Here is a 22697-nt window from a genome sequence, read left to right as displayed (position 1 = left end):
GGCGAGAGGCGTGGCTTGGCTGTCAGGTTCCTTCGCCTTTTGTTCAGTTACTGAGTTGCTGCCTTGGCCAGAGTCCGGAGCAGCCGCCGCCCGAGCGCACCGAGCTCAGTTCGCTGCCCGCGCCGGCTCTCATCCCGGCCCTACCCCTACCCAGTCCGGCCAGGCTCCACACGCAGGTGCGGACGATCGCGGCAAGTATCGCTGGGGCGAGGGAAAGGCGGCGAGCGGCCGAGAGGCCGATCCTCGCTGTCTCAGGGCAGGTGAAGGAGATAGCCAGGGAGCACCACCCTGCACCGGCGGCAGGGGGCGCGCTGGGGTCCTGGGCGCGGCGACTGAAGGGGCGCGAGGCTCCGGCGGAGTGCACTTGGGACTTGGTGAGCTGGGGATCTGAGAAGGGCGGGGAGAGGTCGGGGCAGGTGCCTCCGGGGTCACGCCTGCCCCGGGGCCCACAGAGCTCGCCCGACGCCGTGTCTCTGACTCTTGCCTGGTTCTCTCGCGGGAGAGACTTTGACCTGCTCCGTCTGCGTCCCAGGGCGCACTCTAGTTAGGAATTTACTGTTTGGGAAACTTGCTGCCGCTGGTCTCTTTGGGGCCACCCTCACCCCACCTCACGCGTCATCCTCGCTTTCCCTCCCTCTCTACTCCCCCAGGCCTGGGTGGGGCCCTATTGTCTGCGCCCGGCTTGCCCAACTGTGGGGGCCGAGCGCACATTTTCCCAGCGACGCGGGCCCCACCTGCTGAGCAGGTGAGCACACGGAGCCCAGAGGCCCTGTCCTCCAGCTCCCGGAGCCTCGTCGGTCCGGTACCTGCGGCGCCACCCTCTGCTCTGGTGGGTGACAGGCTAGGGCTCACCAGCGGAGATGGGATGGGATGACAGTGGGACTGTGCAGGGCCGGCCCCGCGTCCAGCTGACTCCGCGCTCCGCACCCGTGTCCCGGACTGGGGTCTGGGCCGAGGGCTCGTGTTATGGGTGCATGGGTGGCCCAGTTTCTAGTAGCTGTGGCTTCCAGTGTTGATATGGGAACTGGATTACCCTCCCTAACCTCTTATTGTCGGGAAAAAAAATCACCCAAAACAAACTTTACTAAAGGAGGTATTCGCGGCAGCTCTCTCTGGGGGCTTTCCTCTCTCCTTGCCCAGGGCTTACCCCAGGGTTGACGGGGTCCTTCTTGGGGCAAAGCCCCCTCCCCCAGCCCGCCAAGCTGAGCCAGGGCCAGTTCTTGCGCTCTGACCCTGTCCTCCCTGCCCCCACCTCCATCCTGTTTGCTGGGCCCCTCGGCCCAAGGTGGGGGCCGGGATGAGGGGGGTGGGCCAAAAGGGAAGCAGCTTCTTCCTTCTCTTCCTGCCTCCGGGGACCACCACACCCCCTCGCTTCAGGCCTGCGCTTGTGACTCTCTCCCAAGCTCTGCCCCCTCCCCAGGAATGGGGGTGGGGCAGAGCCGGGCCTAATGACGTGGGTGGGGGAAGCGATTGTTCTGGTCCTTTCCCCCCCCCCCCACCCCGTTCTCCACGTTATTTAGCTGGCTGGTAATTGGGGCCGAGAAGCGAGGAGCACTGGGCCTTGATTTCCAGTTGATTTCTGGATTTTGAAGATGCGTTCCTTCTGGAGGCTTTTGCTGTCCTTTCTCCACCTGCCCCCTTTTGAGAGTTTGATGAGGAAAGTGGGACAGAAGGAAGGCTTTTGGGGGGAAGGTTTCAGGCAGAGCTGAATTAGTGCCCCCTCCCCCATTTTCTGAGAGGCCCTTCTCTGGCCAGAGTTCATGATCTTCATCAGGCTTTCAGCACTGGTTTTTAAAAATCTGAAGTGTGATCTTTTTGCAGGGATTTGGAGCCCAGCCTCTCTGGGGAACAGAAGGGGAATGTAGAGCCAGGTTCTCCCTCAGTCCTGGGGTGAAGGGAAGATTGGGGGGAATCAGGGCTGTTTGCCCTGACTCACTTGGGAAGATCCTACTACCTGGTTTGTTTGTAGATGGGAAAGGGGGGGTAGGGGGACCCCCATGGAGTGCCCCACACCCCCAGGGATCAGGCTCCTTCCCCGTCCCTCTTCTGCTCTGGGGGGGGGTGTACTACCTCCGAGGAGCCATAAGGGCATGGAGTTTGAGCAAAAATAACCTGTTTTCCCTCTTGTCTCCCCAAAGTGGAGGAGGGGAAGGCATCCTAATTACGTTGATTAAATGATTCGTTTAGTTAATCTGGTTTGTGGTTGTGATGAAAAGATAACACTGAGGAAGGATTTCTAGGAGGTGCCTGGTGAAAACTGGCTGCCTACTAGATGGGAGGGGGGGGTGTGTGTGGGGGGTGGGGGGGACGGGGGGGGGGCCGGGGGCCGGTAGGATACAATTAGTCAGTTTTTGCTCCATCAAGCCCCAGCTTGGGTGATAGGAGCCCTTTCCACCTGCCCCATCAGCACCCTCCGGCCCCACCCCATTCCCTTTGGAACCTCTGTTTGGGCTGCCAGAGCTGAGGCTCTGAGAATGTCGCCAGGAGGAATGAAGGCGGTCAGGGTGCGGGCTGCTGCCTGCTTGCCTCCTGGGAGCCCGTGGGGGAGATACCCATGAGGAGTCACTCGCTGGCCTGGGAGGGAGGCAGGCAGGCGAGAGCCATCTTAGAATGGGATGGGTCTCATCACCAGCAGGGCTGTTTACCTGAAGAGTTGTTCTGGCGTGGCCGTTCTGAGCACGGGGATTTGGGCTTCCACTGAGCTGGGTTTGAATCATTACCTATGTGGCTTTGGTCAAGTCACTTCACCCCAGTGACCTCCTTGGCAAAATGGGAATAATCCCTACCTACCCAAGAAGTACTTGATAAATGGTAACTTAAGCAACGGAGGACGCTGCAGATAACCAAGCACTTGCATTAACTGTTCTCACTTAATCCTTATGACTGTCCCTAGAGGCAGCTATCATTACCCCATTCTACAGATGAGGAAATTGAAACTCCGGGAGGATAAGTAACTTGCCCAAGTTTGCACAGCCAGACCCAAGCAGGGTCTGGCATTTAGGTCCTCTCGTTCCAAGCCCGGAGCCCAACCTGCTGTATCACCCCACTGTGGCTCTAGGAAGAGTTTTTCTGCCACTCCTTTTTGAGAGCTTCTGCTTGGGAGTTTGGGGAGAAGAGAATTCAGAAGGGCCTGAGAAGGTATGTGTGAGTGGTGAAGGAGGGTGCAGGTTTGTCAGGTAGGGGTGACGCGTCCTAGCCTCCAGTCCTCCGAAACCTCCCCTGGGTTTGGTTTTTAGTTCCTGGGAGAGGGGGCTCTCTCTCCCCAAAACTAGGGACTGTAGCGGATGTGTGGAGGAGTGCGGACAGGAGAGGGCGGGGGTCAAAGCTGCTGCTGCCTCCTGGCTGAGTGGGCAGAACCATGGGTTGTTCTGGGCTTGTCCCTGTATAGGAAGTGGGAGTCACCTGCTCTGCTGGGGGCTGGGCCTCTGCCAAGGGGGGGGGGGGCCTGCTCCCTGGAGAGAGGAGAGAAATGAGAGTCAGATTAAGGACTGGGCTGATGTCCTGCTGGATCGTACCCAGCAGTGCTGCCAGACTGCTCTTGGTGGGGAGGGGAGCTGGCTATCTTCTGTTTGGGAGACTGGGGGCTGGCAGTAGGGGTTTTGTGCTGCTGGGGAGGGCCTTTCTGGTGATGAGTGGGGTCAGCCAGAGCCTTGTTCCTTGAAGGAGGGGCTGGTGTCACTGTCTTCTCAGACCTGCCAGGCTCTGGCACCTCTGCCAACTGAGCATCTGATACCAGAACGGGCCTGGGAAATGGGGGCCGTACCTGAGCCTGTCAGCATTGGGCTTCCGGATCCCTTGCAGGCAGGAAAGGACCCCAAACATCAGGATTATTGGTCCCGGAGAAGAGAAGGCTGAAGAAACTTGACATGACAGAGAAGGGAAAGAGAATGAGCTCAGGGGGCTGTTAGCTATAAAGAAGGTGAGGGGCTTGCTGTTTTCTGTCACCCCTGAGGACATACGAGTTTTTGGGACTGATGCTTTGTGGAAGGAATGGAGGCCACAGGAGGAAGGCCTTGCTCTGTGTTAGAGATGAGATCTTGAGTTGAAGAATAAAAGGGAGAGATGGAAGCTTAGAGGTGACTCTTCTCTGAAGAGGATGAAGCAGGGCCCTGTCCCTGAGCTAGGGGAGGGCCATCCTGCCCCAGCAGTCACTACCCTTTGGGGTAAGTCTGAGGTCTGCTGGAGTCCCTGGGGCAACAATCAGTCATGTGTCTTCTGGGAGAAGAGCGACCTGGCCATGAGAGGGGCAGATATCCATGAGCCGCCAGCTGGCCCAGTCACCCATGTGAAGAGAAAGAGCAGTGTGGCCGGAGCAGGTCATCAGGGTTTGTGTCCCTGCAAGGGACACCGGGAGGCCTCTCTCCTGGGACATGGTTGAATCTGGTGGAGGTCTGGGGGCCATGGACTGCCCCAGTTTCCAGCAACTTCCTTGGCTGGGCCTGAAGAGAAAGCTCACTGCCACTCCCCTTTGCTCAGCCTCCTGGCATCTCAGCCTTCGGGAGCCCTCAAGGCAGGAAGCTCAGCTTTCTGTGACCTGCAAAGTGTGAGTTAACAGGTCTGCTTTCTTTCCTCACTGTGGAGACTGTGGAGTCTTGTGGATTCTTATCTCTGAGGAGTGGCAGCCAGGGGAGAGAGTTGGGACCTGGTCTGGGCACTCAATATGCTGCTTGTTTGGGGGTGAGGAGGCGGTGGGACTCCTCTCCTTCTGGACTGAAACAGTAATATCTGATCATTGTGAAAAACAATTGGAAAGTTTAGGAAAGTTCACTAGGGAAGAAAACAAATCACCCATAAAATAAATCACATATTTCTATACCGTCGAGGCAACTACCATGAATATTTCTTGACTGTCGCTTTTCTTAGCACCTTCTTGTTTCTTAGCCTCAATCTTGATGATTTCCTACTCTGTATATAATACCAAATTTTAGCCAAACCTTTATCCAAATTCTCGTTTTCTCCAGCAAATAAGGAGCGGTTGGGTCTTCCCTGCTCTTTCAGGAGAGAGCTAGGCAGCCGTCCCTGCAGCGTGAAACCTCGGGGAACCACCCCTGAGGAGTGGACACCAGCTGGGGTAGCAGCTGCCCAAGCCACCTGGGGTAGGTTAGGTGGGGGGCAGTGGGCACTTGTGGATTGAGATGTCACCAACATGTTAGTCCTTTGCTGTTGTTTCCTGAGGCTGGGTGAAGTGTTTTTCCATTCTCAGGAGTCCTGGTTTGGGATCATCTGCCGATTTGGGATTTTGCCCACACAGGGTCAGCAGAAGGCAACAGAGTTCCAGCTGGAGCCCTCTCTGGGGGAGCCGAGAGGTTCCCCGGGGTCAAGCCACCTGGCCCTGCATTTCCCTCTCCTCCAAGTCCCCTTCATTTTCCCACCCTGTTTTGTTTGCTTTGGGAAGGAGCCCAGAAGGAAGAAAACAAACAGCAGCTGGGCAGCCTGACCCAAGCTTCCCCCATTCCCAGCCAGTCCTTGGGCCACTGCTTGGGTGTCCTCCAGGCCGGAAGTGAGGATTTTCCTCCAGAAGCTCAGTAAGGGCTTCTGTCTTCTGTCCCCAGGGCCCTGGTCATACCTAACACCTGCTTAATCTCTGCCCACTTGGAATGACCAATCTGATGGAGGAGACTACAGTCTCTACCAAGGAACCTCTCTAGTCAGCTGGGGGTTTCCTCCTGGAACTGCCAGTCTGAGGAGAGAGGCCTCGTTGGGAAGCCCCAACCTGATGGGGGAGTCAGGGCTCTCAAGAGAAGCCGTCATGTCTGTCTCTGCACTTTTCTAGAGTCTGTTTCCATTGGTACTGCTGGCCAAATCTCATTTGGAGCCAGAGATAGACTGGGGGAGGGTGGGGGCTGGTGACCCTGCTGAGCCTGGCCTCTCCCCTGGGGCCGCTATGTGGGGAATGTCCACGCCTGACTGGCCTGACCAGGCCTGACCGGCCCGGCTGCAGAAGGCAGCACATGTGACTGGGGAGGGGGTAGCACAGTGTCACCACCTGGCCTTCCGTCCCAGGAGCTGGATGTAACACCTCGTCCCCAGCCATGTCCCACCCTACTCCAGGGACTCTGGCCAAGGCCTGGGGGCAGTGTCCCTCCTAGCCCTTATCTAAGGGCTCAGGAAAGGAAGCCCGGGTCGTGTCCTGGGTCCTGGCTCCCAAAAAGCAGGCTGGCTGCTGGCCACCTTGCCAGGCCCATCCGCTGGCCTCCTTCTCTGCCATTTCTTGGTTTCCTTAATAGAAGGATGCTTGCCTAGGCCTTTCCTGTCCGCAGAGGTCTTCTACAGTCAGGGTTGTGTTCAATCCAGACAATGGTCTGAAGAAAAGAGTGGCATAATTATCTCCACTTTATAGGTGAGGAGTGTGAGACGTAAGGAAAGGAGTGACGTGCCCACGGGCACACAGCCAGTGAGTGGTGAGGCTGGAGCCCCTGCCCTGACTCCCATGCTCTCCCACTCTGTTTACAGCTCACGTCTCCGTCACTGTATGAGCTGGTGGTCTGAGTCTGCACAGGGTGCTGGCCTCTGGCCCAAGGAACCTCCAGGGGCCCTGCCCAGCCTGCTCTTCTAGTCCTCTAGTGCTGTGTTTCTGAGCGTGGCTCCAGCACGCCTCTTGGGCGGCCTATTCCTGTCCTTGTTTCCAGGTGTCTCACTGACACTTGGCATCCTGCAGCCCAGCCCACCCCGTCCCTGGTGGTGGATACTGGCGGGGCCAGGAGCCTGATGTAGCTCTGGTGGGAGTTATTTTTAATGTCAGGCCTGGGCCACACTCCGGCGGGACAGTTTTAGATTTAGGGTACCCAGTGCCAGCCCACTGGGTTGACCCTGCTGATCAGGAATGAAGGGCAGAGTATGCCCCAAGCAGCCTCATTGCTTGATTGCAGATTCCTCCAGTGTGGACTGGTGGGGGAAAGGTCCTCTGCACACCCTTTCCTGGGCCCTGTCTTCTCTTCCTGTCCCCTGTGCTGTCTCCCACTCCACCCTATCTGAGCTGAGCTGGCCTCTTCCTCCTGTGTTGCCAAGAATAGAGCGTGCTGCTAAACAAAGGCCCCCCATTCAACTCAGAAAACCGCCCTGTGTCTGGCTCTGCCCGTCTCTGTCCAGGGCGCATGGGCAGGGCCCACGTCTGTCTCTCCTACTTCCCTCCTGGCTCTGTCCAGGGGCATTGGGGCAGGTCTTGCTCCAGGTCCAGGGTGGAGAGGGGACGAGACCATCCTGGGTGCGGCCCCCTCCACCCTGGGAACTGCAAAAACAGCATTTTTATTTCTTGTGGGAGAATTTCCCTGGTCCTCCTGGGGAGTGAGAAATGTGGGGCTGGTTGACAACGCTGCCTGAAGTCTCACTACTTTCTAGCCTTCCTATTGCAGGACTAGCTCTCTCCCTGATCCTTTCCTCAAGAAGAGTGCTGATGTGTGTCCTCTCTGAACTGCTTTCCAAGTTTGCCCACCCTCAGCGTTCTCTTGTCCCGGGTGGAGATCCTGGCTCCGTATTCCTAGAATCTTACACGGCAACGTTCTTCTGAGATCACCTGGGCCACCCTTTCTGTAAATGAAGCACAGAGGGGAACTGATTGCCCAAGGACACTCAGCAAGTTTGTGGTAGAGCTGGGACTAGAACCTGGGACTCCTGAATTCCCAGCTGGTGCCCTGCCTCCAACTGTGAGTGTGCTTGGCCTCACCTGCCGCTTCTCCCCTGGGTGAGGGGGCTCAGCTCCACCCATGTCCCCCCGCTCCTCCCCCACTCTCCTCTGCACCTGCCTGTCTGACCCTCTCTTCTTGATCCCAGGGGGTCCCTCTCTTCCTGGATCCCCAGTTAGGAACCAGGGGAGCCTCCCTTTTTAGTGGCTGGAGGCAGACCTGGATTTGAGCAGAACTGGATGGAGCCCCATTTCCTCAATTTGGAGGAGCCTCAGTTTCCTCACCTAGAAATTAGGAATAATAAAATGCCTGCCAGGGTTGCTTTGAGGGAGGCATGAGATTCATTTGATAGTAAAGGCAGCTGGACGCCCCCTCCCCCAGGGATCCTCTGCTCTCCTTCACTCCCCAACCCCACCCGGCAGCTGTCCAGCCCTCAGCTTTCCTTGGCTCCAGGCCTGGGCTGGTGGGGGTGGTGAGGGGACTGCTGAAGAAATGCACATCGTGTGGTCAGCCTTGACCTTGGTGGTCCCTTTGGACAGGGACGGGCGATGGTCCCTGTGCTCCTGGGTGAGGCCTGTGTGCCTCTGGCTGGAAGCACCGGGGATAGGCAGCGGTCTCTGCTGGGGAGGGGCTTTTCCCGGCTCCAAAGGGGGGTGTTTTTACTGACCAGGGCTGGAGATATTCAATTCATCCTGAGTGGATCTGACGGAGGCTCAGAGTCCAGATGTCCACTCAGTCCTCTGCCTGGCTAAGTGGTATTTCGAGGGTTAATGCAGCTGTATTTCCTGATGCAGTTTCACCTTCCTTCTCCAGTGCTTGCCCCTCCCCGGGGGCGGCTCTGTGACAGGCTTGCTTCTCCCACTCTCCCACGTTCTCTCTCTCTCCAGGGAAGGCAGGAGTGCTGGGCGGAGTGTGGTTAGGGTGGGGGCGGGAGGGGGGACGCTCTTCCTGAAATAGTCACACTTGGTCAGTGCCTGGGAAGCAGTTGGCACATCTGGTGGCACCACGCCGCCCGTCTGGTGTTCTGGGCCTGCTTCTGTTTATCAGCCCGAAACTCTGAGTCACTGGGGTGATGGGAGGAGGGGAATAAGGCTGGAAACTGGTCTGGCTCCTGCCTCTGCCTGTTCCAGGTGTGCTCAGGGGCAGGGGAGGAGCCAGGTGTTGCCATAAAAGGCAGCAAGACCTGAAGGACCATTTGTCATGCATGAGGGTGGTACCTGGCGCCTCACTGGGAAGACAGATCCCTGGTGATCTTTGTTCCTGGGGTGGGGCTAGGCTGCACCAGCCACCCCACCCTTGTCCTCGTCTGCTCCGCCAACATGAGTTTGAAGCTCTGGGTGCTGCACAGCCTCATGGATGGACCGGCCCCGTGTCTGCTTGCAGTCTGGGGCCACACTGGGTGTGCAAAGGCCGCAGACTTGGGTGTCACTCACACCTGTGCCTGGCCCTGGCTCTCTGCTGTGCTACCTCACCTGGTGGAGCCTCAGTTTCCACATCTGTGAATGGGCGAACAGAGCATGTGCTTCAAAACCCGCTTGTGAGGATGGCAGCATTAGTGAAATGCACAAGGGCGGCCCTCACTGGAGCTCAGCTCCCCTTGCCTACCCCCCCGCCCCACCCCCCCCAACACTAGGCTCCAGAGGTCAGCTCCCAAGACAGGGACCTAGACAGAGCAGGTGGGCATTAACCTCCCTGGTACAGAGTAGGGCCTATCTCTTCACCAACCCTAAGTGGCCCAAGTCTCTGCAGAGAGAGGGAAGGGTGCCTGAGTGGCAGTGACCGCCCTGAGGCCTGCCTCACTCTTTATCCCTAGCCTGGGTTCGAGGAGGCTAGGAGGTAAGCAAACACCTGCTGGGGGAGACGAGCTGATACACAGCCACGGCCACCAACATCGGTACCTGTTATGAGCCAGGCACCATGCTGGGTCCTTTATAAATATGGTCCTCACAGCAACCTGTGAAGGAGTTGGTGCTACCCCATTTTGCAGATGGGGACACTGAGTCTCAGTAGACAGGCAAATTGCCTCAGTTGTATGTGGCTGAAATTTAAAACTGTCAGTGGGACTCAGAATTCTGGGAAAGGCTTCCAGGAGCTGGGGTGCTATAGAGATGGGGTTCTTAAGGCCTGGGCTTCTGGGGCCACTTGTGATCCTGCCCCATCTGCAGGAAAGTGAGATCCTAGAGTCTCTGAGAGATCCTGGGCGCCTCTGACTGCTCCTAGCAGCCTCCCAGGCTCCCCAGAGAAACCTGTCTGACCGCTTCCCTGTCTGACCAACCAGTTGGTGCATCAGCTCCCAGGGAGCCCCAGTGGATGAGCAGGGGTATGTGGGATCCCAGAAGCTGCTAGAGGCCCTGAGAGCCTTCTGCTCTGGGAGAGTTGGGAAGGGTCAGCAAGGTGAGGGAGCCTAGAGCTGGGTGGGGCATCTGGCTCTTTACTGCCCTGCGCTCCATGGAGTTTACCCCACCCTAGCTGGAGGTCAGAGATGCAAGCCCCGGGCTCACCTAGGGGTATCCTTCCCTGGCCCTTCTTCCCCCCATTCCCTCCACTACAGCCCACTGGGGCCCGTGGGGCTGAGGTGGGGGAAGGGGTGACGGGCAGGGCCTGGTGAAGAGAGGCCAGCTGATTTCCTGCTCCTTCTTTTTGTGTCCCCAGCAGCCACCATGGAGGTGATGAACTTGATCGAACAGCCCATCAAGGTGACCGAGTGGCAACAGACATACACCTATGACTCAGGCATCCACTCGGGCGCCCACACCTGTGTGCCCTCGGTCAGCAGCAAGGGCATCATGGAGGAGGATGACGCCTGTGGGCGCCAGTACACACTCAAGAAGACCACCACCTACACCCAGGGGGTGCCCCAGAACCAAGGTGGGGAGCCCTGGGGACTATTCCATGGGAATATTCTAGCAGAAAACCAGGCTGGGCCCTGACGGGAGGGAAAAGGAGGCAGACTTTAGGGGGCTCCCAGTCTGAGGGGGGAGGCACAGCTCTTGCTCTTAGAGACCCGCCCAGTCTGAGGGAAGATCCACAGCTGCTTCAGGATGCCCGCATCTGGGAAGGAGGCAGACTCCTCTTCTCTGAACCTCTAGTATGGAGGGGAGGCAGAGACCCTGCCCACCAGTCTGAAGGAAGAGGCACAGTTCTTGCCTTGCATTAACTTGCGGTATGATGAAGAGGTGTCACTATGGCCCTCAGGGAATCCATGGACTACAGGGAAATCAGTCCTTTTATTCCAGGACCCTCAAGTGTGACGGGGAGGCAGAGCTCCAGCCTTCAGGGAATCCCTAGTCTGGTAGAGGAGGTGCAGTTCTCAAGCCTGAGGGCTGCTGATGTGGGCAGGGAGGAGATGATGCCAGTATGTGGAACATGCTGACATGGAAATGGGCCAAGGCCAGATGGTGGAGTGACCGACCCAGTTCAGGTGCTTAGGAATAGGGATGCCCTGCCAGCACCCAGGTGGGAAAGCTACGTAGACGTTTCCTTCTCCCCGACTAATTGGAGGGTGGAACCTCTGCCTCCCTTTCCTCAGGGCATTGGGACAGTGGCCAGGGCAGGGCTGCCTGGGAAGCCTGGGTACCTATTTGTCAGACTCCCAGGTCCACCCAAGGGGTGGGAACTGGAGGGGAACCTGGAGTCTGAGCTGAGAACCCACCTCCTGCTTTCTGAAACCCACCGTCTTGACATTCACTTTGATTTACTGCCTCTGGGCCTCGATTTGCCTGCCCATATAATGGGAGAGTTGCCTCCTTTAGGGATGATGAAGGTATAATTAGAATCATGAAATTTCAGGGTTGAAGAGACCCAGGTTGTCTCATCCTACCCCCACCTGGTTGTTAAGGGAGGGATGCAGAATCAGGGTTTGGGCTCTGGAGTCAGGTTGTCTGCATTCAGATCCTAGCTTGGATTCTTATAACCTATATGTAAAGTGGAGATAATAATACTTATCTTGTAGGGTTGTCGTGAGATTAAATGTGAAAATATAGGAAAAGTGCTTAATTCAGCCAGGTACACAATCACTCAAAAAATGTTAGCTATTCCTATTAATAATAATAATCACTAACATTTTTGTGGTGAGATGTGCCAGGCACCTGAATCCTTTCTTTTCAGAGCATTTGCCAACTATTATCTCATTTAATTCTCATAAGAATTCCCTATGGTGGACAGAACAGGTGGTGCCCCATTTTACAAATGACTTAGCTGCGGTGATGGTGACCTCTTCAGCGTCCCTGGTTAGAGGCAGAATTGCAAGTGGTGCGCTTTGGTCAGGTTGGGAGGCAGCCCGGAGAATCCAGCTGGGCTATTTGTGCAGCCAGGTTCCCCCTTGCCTGCCGTCTGCAGCTCAGTCCCTGCCCATTGGCCCCCAGGTGACCTGGAGTACCAGATGTCCACAACAGCCAGAGCAAAGCGGGTGCGGGAAGCCATGTGTCCTGGTATGACAGGCGAGGACAGCTCGCTACTGCTGGCCACCCAGGTGGAGAGGCAGACCACCAACCTGCAGCGGCTGGCAGAGCCATCCCAACTGCTCAAGTCGGCCATTGTACATCTCATCAACTACCAGGACGATGCTGAGCTGGCCACCCGGGCCCTGCCTGAGCTCACCAAGCTGCTCAATGATGAGGACCCGGTCCGTGAGGAGCCTAACTGGGAGGGGGGCAGGCAGGGAGGGCAGAAGTCAGATGTCACAGAGGGGGCCCTACCCGGGATGGAGGGAGGTCACTGACCCAGAGCCCATCGGCAGGAAGAGTCTGACCTGGGTCCCTCTGAGCGTTGTGAAGTGGTCTCCTGGCCCCTCCTTCTCAGTGGCAGCTGGACCTGGCCTATCTGCTTACTTCCTTATATCCTTCCCTCCACCCGCCAGGTGGTGGTGACCAAGGCAGCCATGATCGTGAACCAGCTGTCTAAGAAGGAGGCGTCGCGGCGGGCGCTGATGGGCTCACCCCAGCTGGTGGCAGCTGTCGTGCGCACCATGCAGAACACCAGCGACCTGGACACTGCTCGCTGCACCACCAGTATTCTGCACAATCTCTCCCACCACCGTGAGGGGCTGCTTGCCATCTTCAAGTCAGGTGGCATCCCTGCCCTGGTCCGCATGCTCAGGTACCCACTCTGACTCACTGCAGGGGCCTGGGTCCTCTTTCACTTGGGCCTCCTCTTCCTTTCTCTGGGCTTCCATTCAACATTTATGGAGCACCTACTACGTGCCAGGTGTAGAACCACACCCAGTTTTGGTACTTAGCTGCTTCTGTAACTAGCAGGTTAGTTATGAAGCTACAGAATAGGCTAGGGCCAAGATGTGTCTGAGATTGCTCAGACCTTTTGAGAAGCTGTTTATTCTAATGGCAGGGGGTTGATGAATAAGTGGAATTTGGCCATTGTACATGAAAGGAAGAGTATTCCAAGCAGAGGGAACAGCATGTGCAAAGTCCCTTGCCACCTTTATCTTTCCAGCCTTGCAATGTTGATTAGCCATTTTCCTCATCCCTGTATCAGGCTATGAGTTGCCTACGAGTGGAGATATTAATCTTATTTCCCTCTGAGCCCCTTGCAGGGCCTCTGTAGCATGTGGCCTTCCACGTGATAGTTACTCAGTAGGGACAGATATTGAGGGGACCTACTGTGTGCTCAGCACCGGGTTGGAAGCCCAGGAGCAAGGGGTGTCATGGTCCCAGTGGGAGAGGAGAGATACTGTGTGCTTTGTGCATTGGAGTAAGGCTGGGCTCAAGGAATGATGAGATTTTAACAAAGGGCTGTTTCCATGGGGGTGCAGGTACTAGAGGAGGCTCCCTGGGGGGAGGTGGCCCACACTTAGGCCAGGCCCCTGGGACCCGACTCACACTAACCCCCCGCCCTCCACCCCAGCTCCCCTGTGGAGTCGGTCCTGTTCTATGCCATCACCACGCTGCACAACCTGCTGCTCTACCAAGAGGGCGCCAAGATGGCGGTGCGCCTGGCGGATGGGCTGCAGAAGATGGTGCCTCTGCTCAACAAGAACAATCCCAAGTTCCTGGCTATCACCACCGACTGCCTGCAGCTCCTGGCCTACGGCAACCAGGAGAGCAAGGTGGGCCCCTCCCCATCCCAAACCAAGACCCACAGCCCGCCATTATATCACCTCTGTCCAGCTCCAGCCTCCTCACCCTTTTTAGTTTAAATATATATTGTATGTGCAGTTGTACATGTTTCATCAGGTAACTGACCATTTTGAGGATAAAGAAAAGAAAAAAAGTTATTAGCTGCACACCATCGTCATTATCTCAGGGTGCTTCCTCCAGTGCTATCCTGTTGGCATATTTGTATGTAGCTGTAGCAATAGCAAATGTATAACTTTGCATCTGTTTTCTAAATCACATTTTAAAAATCTTTGTTTGCTGTATTGTCCTGAAATCATTTCCTGTAGTGGCAAATAGCATTTCATTAAGCGGAGGCCTCAGACTTTATTCTGAGAGAGGGCATCTGGATTGCTCCCAATTTTCCACTTTTATAAACAATTCTGTAATGAACATCTCTGGGCGCCCAGCTTTCCTGAAAGAGTAGAAAATTTGTCATTAGTAGGCCTAAAGGTTTTTATTATTTCTAGGTTTTTACCCCGATTGCCAGATTGCTTTCCAAAAGGATTGTATTATTTACAATGCCATCAGTGGCAATGCTTGTTAGGACAGTTTCACCACATCCTTGCCCGCATTATGTATTATCATTTTTTCAAGGTTTTGTGTTACTTAATCACAAAAGTTATTCAGGTTTTAGCTGAAGCTCAGTAATGGCAGTTCTGTTAGCCCCCTCTTCCTCCGTTGTGCCTCGTCATATTCCCTGTGTGTCTCATACTCATTCTCCTCTCCCCACAGCTCATCATCTTGGCCAATGGAGGACCCCAGGCCCTTGTGCAGATCATGCGCAACTATAGTTACGAGAAGCTGCTCTGGACCACCAGCCGTGTGCTCAAGGTGTTGTCTGTGTGTCCCAGCAATAAGCCCGCCATTGTGGAGGCTGGTGAGTGTTACAGCCGTGAGGGTGGCCCATGTGGCCATGAGGGCTGGGGCGAGGGCTCTGTCTAGCGGCCAAGCTTGGTCAGCTATGCTTCCCTGTGGCTGACGTGACCCCTGTCCCCCACTGTAGGTGGGATGCAGGCTCTGGGCAAACACCTGACGAGCAACAGCCCCCGTCTTGTGCAGAACTGCCTCTGGACCCTGCGTAACCTCTCAGACGTGGCCACCAAGCAGGTGAGCAAGACATTCAGGTCTGGATTATCCTCCCATCTTACCACGTCCAGCCTGTCTGGGAGTCTGACCTTACGAGCCATCGGAGGCTTACAATCTCTAAATTTTGTCCTGTTGTGGCTGAGGCTGGATGTACCCTGACGACCCTTATCCCTTTAGCTTAAGGGTCTAACCCCCATTTGGGGATCTTGGAAGGGGAATTGATGAATGGGGCTGATTTTCTAAGCTGGGGTTTAGGTTGAACCAGGGGAACAGTTTCGACATAGACCCTGGGGTGGGGAGCAGTGTGCCAAGAGACAGCGTGGGGGCCCTGGTAGTTAAAAACACAATTTAAGGAAAAATGCAGTTTCAGGACAAGTCTCCTGGTCCCTCCTTCTAACCTGACTACCGTTCCTAAGAGCCCCCAACCAGTAGGCTGTTTATTGAGCACCCACCACGTGCTAAATTCCTGGGCACTTGTAGACAGTGACTCATTTACCCCTATCGACATTTGGAGGTAGAATGTGGGACCCCGTTGGTTAGATGAAAAAACAGAGGCGCAGGGAGTTAGGTAAGGCCCTTGGTCACAGCTAGGAAATGGTAGATCTCGGATGTGAACCCGGGACCGTCTGTCCCCAGAGCCTGGGGTCTTTCTGTTCCACCACAAGGCCCACGTGGCTCCTCTTGGGAGAAGTGAGGCTTCTGGGTCAGGGATGTTTCCTGAAAGCAGATTTGGCCTGGGGACCACTGAGGGGGCAGCCGTGACGGCTCAGAAAGGTGAAAAGCGTGTGAAAGTGGATCAGCTAGGCCTCTGAAGCACGTGGCCTCCTCCTCAATTTCCTCCTGGCCTGGGGGCGTCCCTCAGCCTGAGTGGGGCTCTGCCTGGGTCTGAGGACACAGAGGAGGGGCAGAGGGGGGTGGAGGAAAGAGCATGGGGCTTGGAGACAGGCTTAGGTTCAGATCCAGCCCACTCGCTGTGGTCTGTGGGCAAGCTCTCTGAGCCTCAGTTGCCCCATGGGAGAGCACTGCCCTCTCCTGGGCATCAGCAGGCTCGGGGGATGAAGGTTCTTAGCACGCAGGCAGAGCCCATCGCGTGCCAGCTGCGTGGGCCACTGACCCACCTCATCAGGCCATCTCGCTCTCCTTGGACACACGCGGGAGACCTTTGCTGTTGAGAGTCTCGCTCACTCTCCACTGCCTTCCCCGACCCCAGGAGGGCCTGGAGAGCGTGCTGAAGATTCTGGTGAACCAGCTGAGTGTGGATGACGTCAACGTCCTCACCTGTGCCACGGGCACTCTGTCTAACCTGACGTGTAACAACAGCAAGAACAAGACGCTGGTGACCCAGAACAGCGGCGTGGAGGCTCTCATCCACGCCATCCTGCGTGCTGGTGACAAGGATGATATCACAGAGCCAGCGGTCTGCGCCCTGCGCCATCTCACCAGCCGCCACCCTGAGGCTGAGATGGCCCAGAACTCCGTGCGCCTCAACTACGGCATCCCAGCCATTGTCAAGCTGCTCAACCAGCCCAACCAGTGGCCACTGGTCAAGGTACAGCCGCTGCCGCGATGGGTGTTAAAGTGGGGGGGCCAGAGGAGCGCTCTGCAGTCAGGATTAGGGGTTGGATCGGTACAGGCAGGGCTGCTGTAACAGAGAGGCCCAAAAAGACTGGCTCCAAAAAGAGAGACGTGTATTCCTCTCTCATGGAATGGTTTAGACTTCAGCACCTCTGCTCCTGAAATCCAGAATCTTTCTCGTAGCAGCCATCCCCACAGACAGAGCTTCAAAGTTTTATATGCACATGACCACCTGGGTGGTCTCATTAAGCGGCGGGTTCTGGTTGGTAGGTCTGGGTGTGGGGTGAGATTCTGCATTTCTAATGAGCTCCCAGGTGGTGCTGCTGGTTGGGGAGCTCAGAGCTCACTTCTTACACCAGACTGGGTGACCGTTGTCCTCACACTGATGATTGAACAGTGTCGTCCCCACAGATGCGTTCTAGCCTAAGGGAAGTGGGAAGACTAGCAGCAACCAGAAAGTGGGACATACTGCTTTAGCCCACACCCTGGAACTGGGTCATTTGGCCACATCTAGATGCAAAGAGGCTAGCAGTGTGTCATGTGTCAGAAGGCCACGCTAAAACGCAGGAGGGATGCTAAAAAGACAAAAGAGAGGATTCTGGGGGATGCGTGGTATCTGCCATAGAGAGTCCAGGGTATGAAAGGGGTGCAGCCTTCTCAGGAGGCTGCCTTAGGAGACCCAGTTGGCATTGGCTAAGTTTTAGACTATTTAACAATACAGGTAAGAATGACTCTAAGTGATTATATACATTGAATTTTTAAAGAGTCCATAATGAGAAAAAGAAGGCAGCTCATGGCACCTTCTTGGGCTTGGTGCGTGCTGCAAGCCCAAGGTGGGGAAAGGACTTGCCTCGCTGACCCAGCAGCTACGTGAAAAGTGACCTTGGCAGCTCATCCAGCCTGTGCTCACACCCTCATCTCTCACATGATTTTTATCCTTGCCCCGCTGGCTTCTTGTTTTGAGGATCAAATGAGATAATAAATTGTTTTGTAAGACCCCAGGGGACTCTGGGAGTCAGGGGACCCTGGGGAGGAGACGTCTGTCCTCCCGGGGGTTGATTCCAATATGAGCAGCACCAAAATAGGAAGTTTTGCGGCGACCGTATTCAGAATTCCCTGATAATCAGGGTTTGAGAACGATCAGAAAAGCAAGTACAACTGTGTTTTCTATTGGGGGTGGGGAAGAGAGAGGAGACGGGTGAGGGTCAGGGTATGGGAGCTGGCAGAATGTTCTAGAATGGGATATCATTTTAGCAGGGACTGTTAGAGTTAGACATGAGAACTCACAGAATCCTGTGGAACAAGGGACCTGGGCTGAAGTGATCTCACTCTCTGGGGATCTGCCAGCATGTCCTGGTCCAGCCTGGGGGACAGAGAGATGATGATAGGGGAGAAAGAGATGATGCTGGAAAATTGGGATCCTCCCGACACTCAAGAAATGCCCCCGATTGTTGTCCGTTTTCTTGCCAGGCAACCATCGGCCTGATCAGGAATCTGGCCCTGTGCCCAGCCAACCATGCCCCACTGCAGGAAGCAGCGGTCATTCCCCGCCTTGTCCAGCTGCTGGTCAAGGCGCACCAGGATGCCCAGCGCCACGTGGCTGCAGGCACACAGCAGCCCTACACAGTAAGTGAGCTGGCGGTGCCAGTCACGGCCCCGCCTGGGGGTCAGGTGTCCTCTGTGTGAAGGTGTGTGCTTGTGAGTGTGTCCACGGGGAGGCAAGTTGCACCTGATGCCACTCCACGGACCAGCGAGGGTTGTCAGTGTTGTGGGGAGTGTGGCCATGGCAAGGGGCCCCTGTTGCGGTGCCCCAGTGCCTCCTCTCGTGCAGGATGGCGTGAGGATGGAAGAGATTGTGGAGGGCTGCACTGGAGCCCTGCACATCCTCGCCCGGGATCCCATGAACCGCATGGAGATCTTCCGACTTAACACCATCCCCCTGTTCGTGCAGGTGAGTCTGGGGCAGGTGGGCAGGACAGGTCCCCCCAACCCCTGTTTACCCACATGGCTGAAAGGGGAAGGCCGGCAGCCATGGATCTGGTGATCGCTGTGGTGTGGTTATGGTTTTCCTTGGTCTCATTCTCTTTTTTTCTTGAGTATCAATGTGAACTCAAAGATTTTTAGGAGTGTTTTAATGTAGGAAAATGCTTTATGCTATAATGTCAGATTAAAAAAAGGAATATATATATATATGTGACAAAAATCCAGCGGCAATATGCCAAGGTGTTAACAGATGCTATGTCTGCCTGGGTGGGGAATTGTAGCTGGCTTTCTTTTCTGTTTCTTCATACTTTTCTTAGACTTTTCATACTTTCTAGTATGAGCTTGGGTTCAATTCAGAAAGGGGAGGCAGAGCTGGGCAGGGCTCCATAGCGTGTTGCCCACCTGCCTTACCCCCACTGCACCCCGTCTCCCCAGCTCCTGTACTCATCTGTGGAGAATATCCAGCGTGTGGCCGCTGGGGTGCTGTGCGAGCTGGCGCAGGACAAAGAGGCAGCTGATGCCATTGATGCTGAGGGGGCCTCGTCCCCCCTCATGGAGCTACTGCACTCACACAATGAGGGCACAGGTAGAGGCGAGGGCAAGAGGGAGGCGGCTGGGCCTTGTTCCCCAAGCCAGCATAGAGGTAAATGCCTGACTGGCCTTTCCTTTCCTCTCTGAACAGCCACCTATGCTGCGGCCGTCTTGTTCCGCATCTCTGAGGACAAGAATCCCGATTACCGGAAGCGCGTGTCTGTGGAGCTCACCAACTCCCTCTTCAAGCACGACCCGGCTGCCTGGGAGGCTGTGAGTATCCCGGGAGGCGCTGCAACGTACGGTTGTGCAAGTTGCTCACTGCACAAGGACCGCACTTTTCCGGGGGCTCCCAGCATCATGTCCAGTTCATAGGTTTTTATTTTATAATTGGATCAGTTATGACAGTTCTCAGGAGATGGAAGTAGTAGGTTGAACCATCTATCTGTTTTTGACTTACCAAAATGGCAATTTTATTTTGTCCAACCTAATACAAAGTGTTGAGGCAGGGGTGCCTTTTTCTAACGTGCACAAAGGCAGCTCCCAGCACGCGTTCTCCAGCCCTCACGCTTCCCCTCCCCTCCCCAGGGCTGCTTTAGTTCTGTGGGTTCCCCCAAGCATGAGTGGTGGGACCCCCCACTCTGGGGAGGTACCTGAGGAGAGGAGCTCATCCCGCAAGGCGTCTTCCCCTCTCCCCTGGCTCCCTGCATGGAAGCCTCCCCAGCTGGCCGCAGGCCCTGCCCACCCTCCCCGCCCCCAATGTTCCCCTCTGTCTTCTTTCCTCAGGCCCAGAGCATGATCCCCATCAATGAACCCTATGCAGACGGTAAGTGTGTGCAGCAAGTGTGTGTAGCGTTCTCAGGACCCCGGAGCGCTGGGGGGCGGGCTGAGCTTGTGGGAGTGAGGGAGGGACAGGCGTCGTGTGTCCCGGGCCAGAGAACCAGTGGCAGCTGCTGTGCGGTATCCACACACACTCTGCCCGGGTCCCCTGAAGAGGGCGCTCGGGGAAGGAGGTCAGGCCCCCTGCAGATGGGCAGAAGTAGAGGAGGTAACGGAGGGCTGTCCAGACACCCCTTGGGGTGGCCTGCAGACCCTGGACAGAGGCCCCTTCTCCTCCCCAGACATGGATGCCACCTACCGCCCCATGTACTCGAGTGACGTGCCCCTGGACCCCATGGAGATGCACATGGACATGGACGGGGACTATCCCATTGACACCTACAGCGATGGCCTGCGGCCCCCCTACCCCACCGCGGACCACATGCTAGCCTAGCTGGCGCCAGCCCGGTACGACACCTCCCGCTTTGCAGTCTCCCCTCTGCCTGTGGGCTGCTGACACACGCGTTCCCTTCCCTCTAGAGACTCCGTCTCACGGAGGCTCTCTCCTGTTTCTGTGGAAACCCTGGCTCCTTTTTTGGGGGGAAGGAGTCTGGGGCCTTCGGCTATGGAGCTCCCCCAAGGAAGGCGTGCCTTGGCCTATCTTATTCTGTCATCTTTGCTGGGGATAGGGGGGTCCTGCCCCTTCTGTGGGTGGTGGGCAGGTGACAGGCATGGCATGGGCTTCTAGGGACCCAGGCCTGCCCTGACCCCTCTGTGTCTGCCCCACCCCCAGGTGCGGTTCCTCATCTGAGAGGCTCTCTGTACAGACGAAGGGGCGAGACAGAAAAGTGCCTGAGCCTGGGGGACCAGGCCGTGACTTCCTGCCGAACCCTGTACCTCCATAGGGTCTTTCTTGGGACGGTGATCTGCTCCTGCTTTTCTGTTCTGGGCTGTGGGTCCAGGGCCTGATACCCACTCCCCAACCCTGTGGCCCTGGCACTAAAGCTTTAGATTCTGTTTCCCCAGCAGCACCCTCCTCCCTGCCCCGGCTGCCTGTCTCCAGCCGCCTGGGCCCCACAGGGCTTTGGTTCCTTCTCTGGGTCTGATTTTCTCACTGAACTCCACCCAACCAACTGTCCTGAGGCCCCAGGGTCTCCAGCACCCAGGTTCAAGGCCCAAAGCTTCAGAATCCAAAGCTCCTCTTGAAAAGTTCAGGGACTGTCCAGGGGGAGGGGCAGAGATGTGGAGAGTTAGCCCCCCATTTCAGGACCCTGCCTGCTTCTCTCCCTAGTTGGTTTTGGCCCATCCCTGGGGGAGCTCTGGAAGGCCCCCCCTTGCCCCGCCCCCCACCCCCCCCCCCCCCCCCGTCCCACCCACACAACTGCCCTAGCTGACCCCAGAAGTGCCCTTGGCTGACCCCTCTGGTGTGTGGTGAGGGGCTTTTCTTCCCCTTCCTGTTTCAACCCCCACCCCACCTCCTGCACATGGGTCTGGGGGCTGGGGGTGGTCCCTGCGAAGAGTTTTATTATTATCGCTTTATGTTTTTGGTTATTGGTTTTTTGTATAGATCAAAGCAATGAAAATAAAACTAACACAGAGATCCAATGGAGGCTGTTTGGGCGCATGGGATGGGGAGACGGGGGTTCCCTTAGCAACCTCATGACCTCCTTGGCTGGATCCCGAGTGTCCTTATGGCCACCTGGTGTATGGGAAAGACATGGAGAGACGGAAGTTGGGAAAAAGGCGTGTTTGAGGAGGTGGAACTGATTTAATTCGTACACGCTCACAGGGCTCCAACTTGGAACCTTGGGCGGCTAGGAGGGGCGAAGACACGACCTTCAGGGACACCAGGCTTTACTCCTGTCCAATGGGCCACCTCCTTCCTGGCCTCAGCCTCTAGCCCTGCCCTGCCCCCATGCAGCCTGAATGTACATTGGTGGCTTTCTCCGGGGTGTCACACTCCCTGGGGCCTACGGCTTAGAGTCCAGGCCCCTCTGGTCTGCACTGGACCCACCCCAACCCCTACCCGCCTCCCTCTGTCTCCTCAGCCAACGTCCTGCACATTGATTCTTGCCTCCTGATCTTTGTCTGCTGTTCCCTCGGTGTGGAGTGCTCTCACCTGCTCACCCATTGGGGTCCAGCTCAGCCCTCACTCCAGAAGCACCTCCTCCATAACCTCCCTTCCTGAGCTGCTGCCCCTTCTCTGTTCCATAATGCCCTAGGTGTGGCTGTCATTTCACTCGCCACGTTGGTGTAACTATCAGCTTATGTGCTGGTCCCCCACCCCCACCCACATCCCCAAATGCTCCTTCCTTCCTGGGGACTGCTAGTTGCAACACACCTGCCAAACCTGAGAACCTGTGGAACCTTGGCCACGCCTATTGCCTCATTTCTACGCCTGCCTGGAGCTCCGGCAGTGGAGGGAGGCCATGGCCTAGTTAATGGAGGCTTCGTGGTACTGGATGGATGTGCTGGGGGTGGGGCAGGGAGCCCTTTGAGGAGGGAGTGGTAAGGTGCAGGCAGGAGGTGGTGAGACAGCCAAGCTCTGCTGAGGGGAGCTGTGGGAGAAGACGGGGCAGAACGGCAGTTTTCAGAGATCTTTTAACTTTCTTTGGACTCGGCGTTCAGGGCCTGTCTTACTTAGTCTGCTTGGGCTGCTATAATAAATTACAGCAGACTGCTGACTTATAACAACAGACATTTCTCATCGTTCTGGAGGCTGGAAGCCCAAGAACAAGGTGCCAGCAGATTCAGTGTCTGGTGACAGCCCACTTCTGTCACCTTCTGGCTGTGTCTAATGTGGCTTTTCCTCAGTGCCCGTTCCTGGAGAGAGTGAGATCTCTTTGTCTTCTAAGGGCACTCATCCCATCATGAGGGTCCCCGCCTCGTGACCTCATCTAAACCTACGTCCCAAGGGCCCCACCTCCAAATACCATCACAATGGGTGCTAGGAATTCAACATATGAATTTG

The 22697-nt window shown here is 56.2% G+C and overlaps 1 protein-coding gene across 5 annotated transcripts; it reads left to right on the top strand.

Moving 5' to 3' along the window:
- On the top strand, positions 1 to 21335 carry JUP (junction plakoglobin). 5 transcript variants are annotated; one of them, XM_033090832.1, is made up of 15 exons: positions 1 to 176; positions 10278 to 10490; positions 11987 to 12246; positions 12481 to 12719; positions 13482 to 13683; positions 14465 to 14609; positions 14736 to 14839; positions 16029 to 16367; positions 17864 to 18019; positions 18225 to 18344; positions 18812 to 18962; positions 19059 to 19180; positions 19694 to 19733; positions 20029 to 20194; positions 20520 to 21335. In XM_033090832.1, the coding sequence occupies exons 2-14, from the start codon at positions 10283 to 10285 to the stop codon at positions 20178 to 20180; spliced, it is 2238 nt and encodes a 745-aa protein (XP_032946723.1). In that variant the 5' UTR covers positions 1 to 176; positions 10278 to 10282; the 3' UTR covers positions 20181 to 20194; positions 20520 to 21335. The 5 variants fall into 5 exon arrangements, with proteins under 5 accessions (XP_032946723.1, XP_032946722.1, XP_032946721.1 ...); XM_033090831.1 differs by having other exon boundaries at positions 10275 to 10490; XM_033090830.1 differs by having other exon boundaries at positions 40 to 191; positions 10275 to 10490.
- The last annotated feature ends 1362 nt before the right edge of the window (positions 21336 to 22697 follow it).

Source organism: Rhinolophus ferrumequinum, chromosome 21 (assembly GCF_004115265.2).
Source record: "Rhinolophus ferrumequinum isolate MPI-CBG mRhiFer1 chromosome 21, mRhiFer1_v1.p, whole genome shotgun sequence".
NCBI lineage: Eukaryota > Metazoa > Chordata > Mammalia > Chiroptera > Rhinolophidae > Rhinolophus > Rhinolophus ferrumequinum.
The sequence above is the reverse complement of the archived record's forward strand: the minus strand, read 5'-3'. Positions and strand labels throughout refer to the sequence as shown.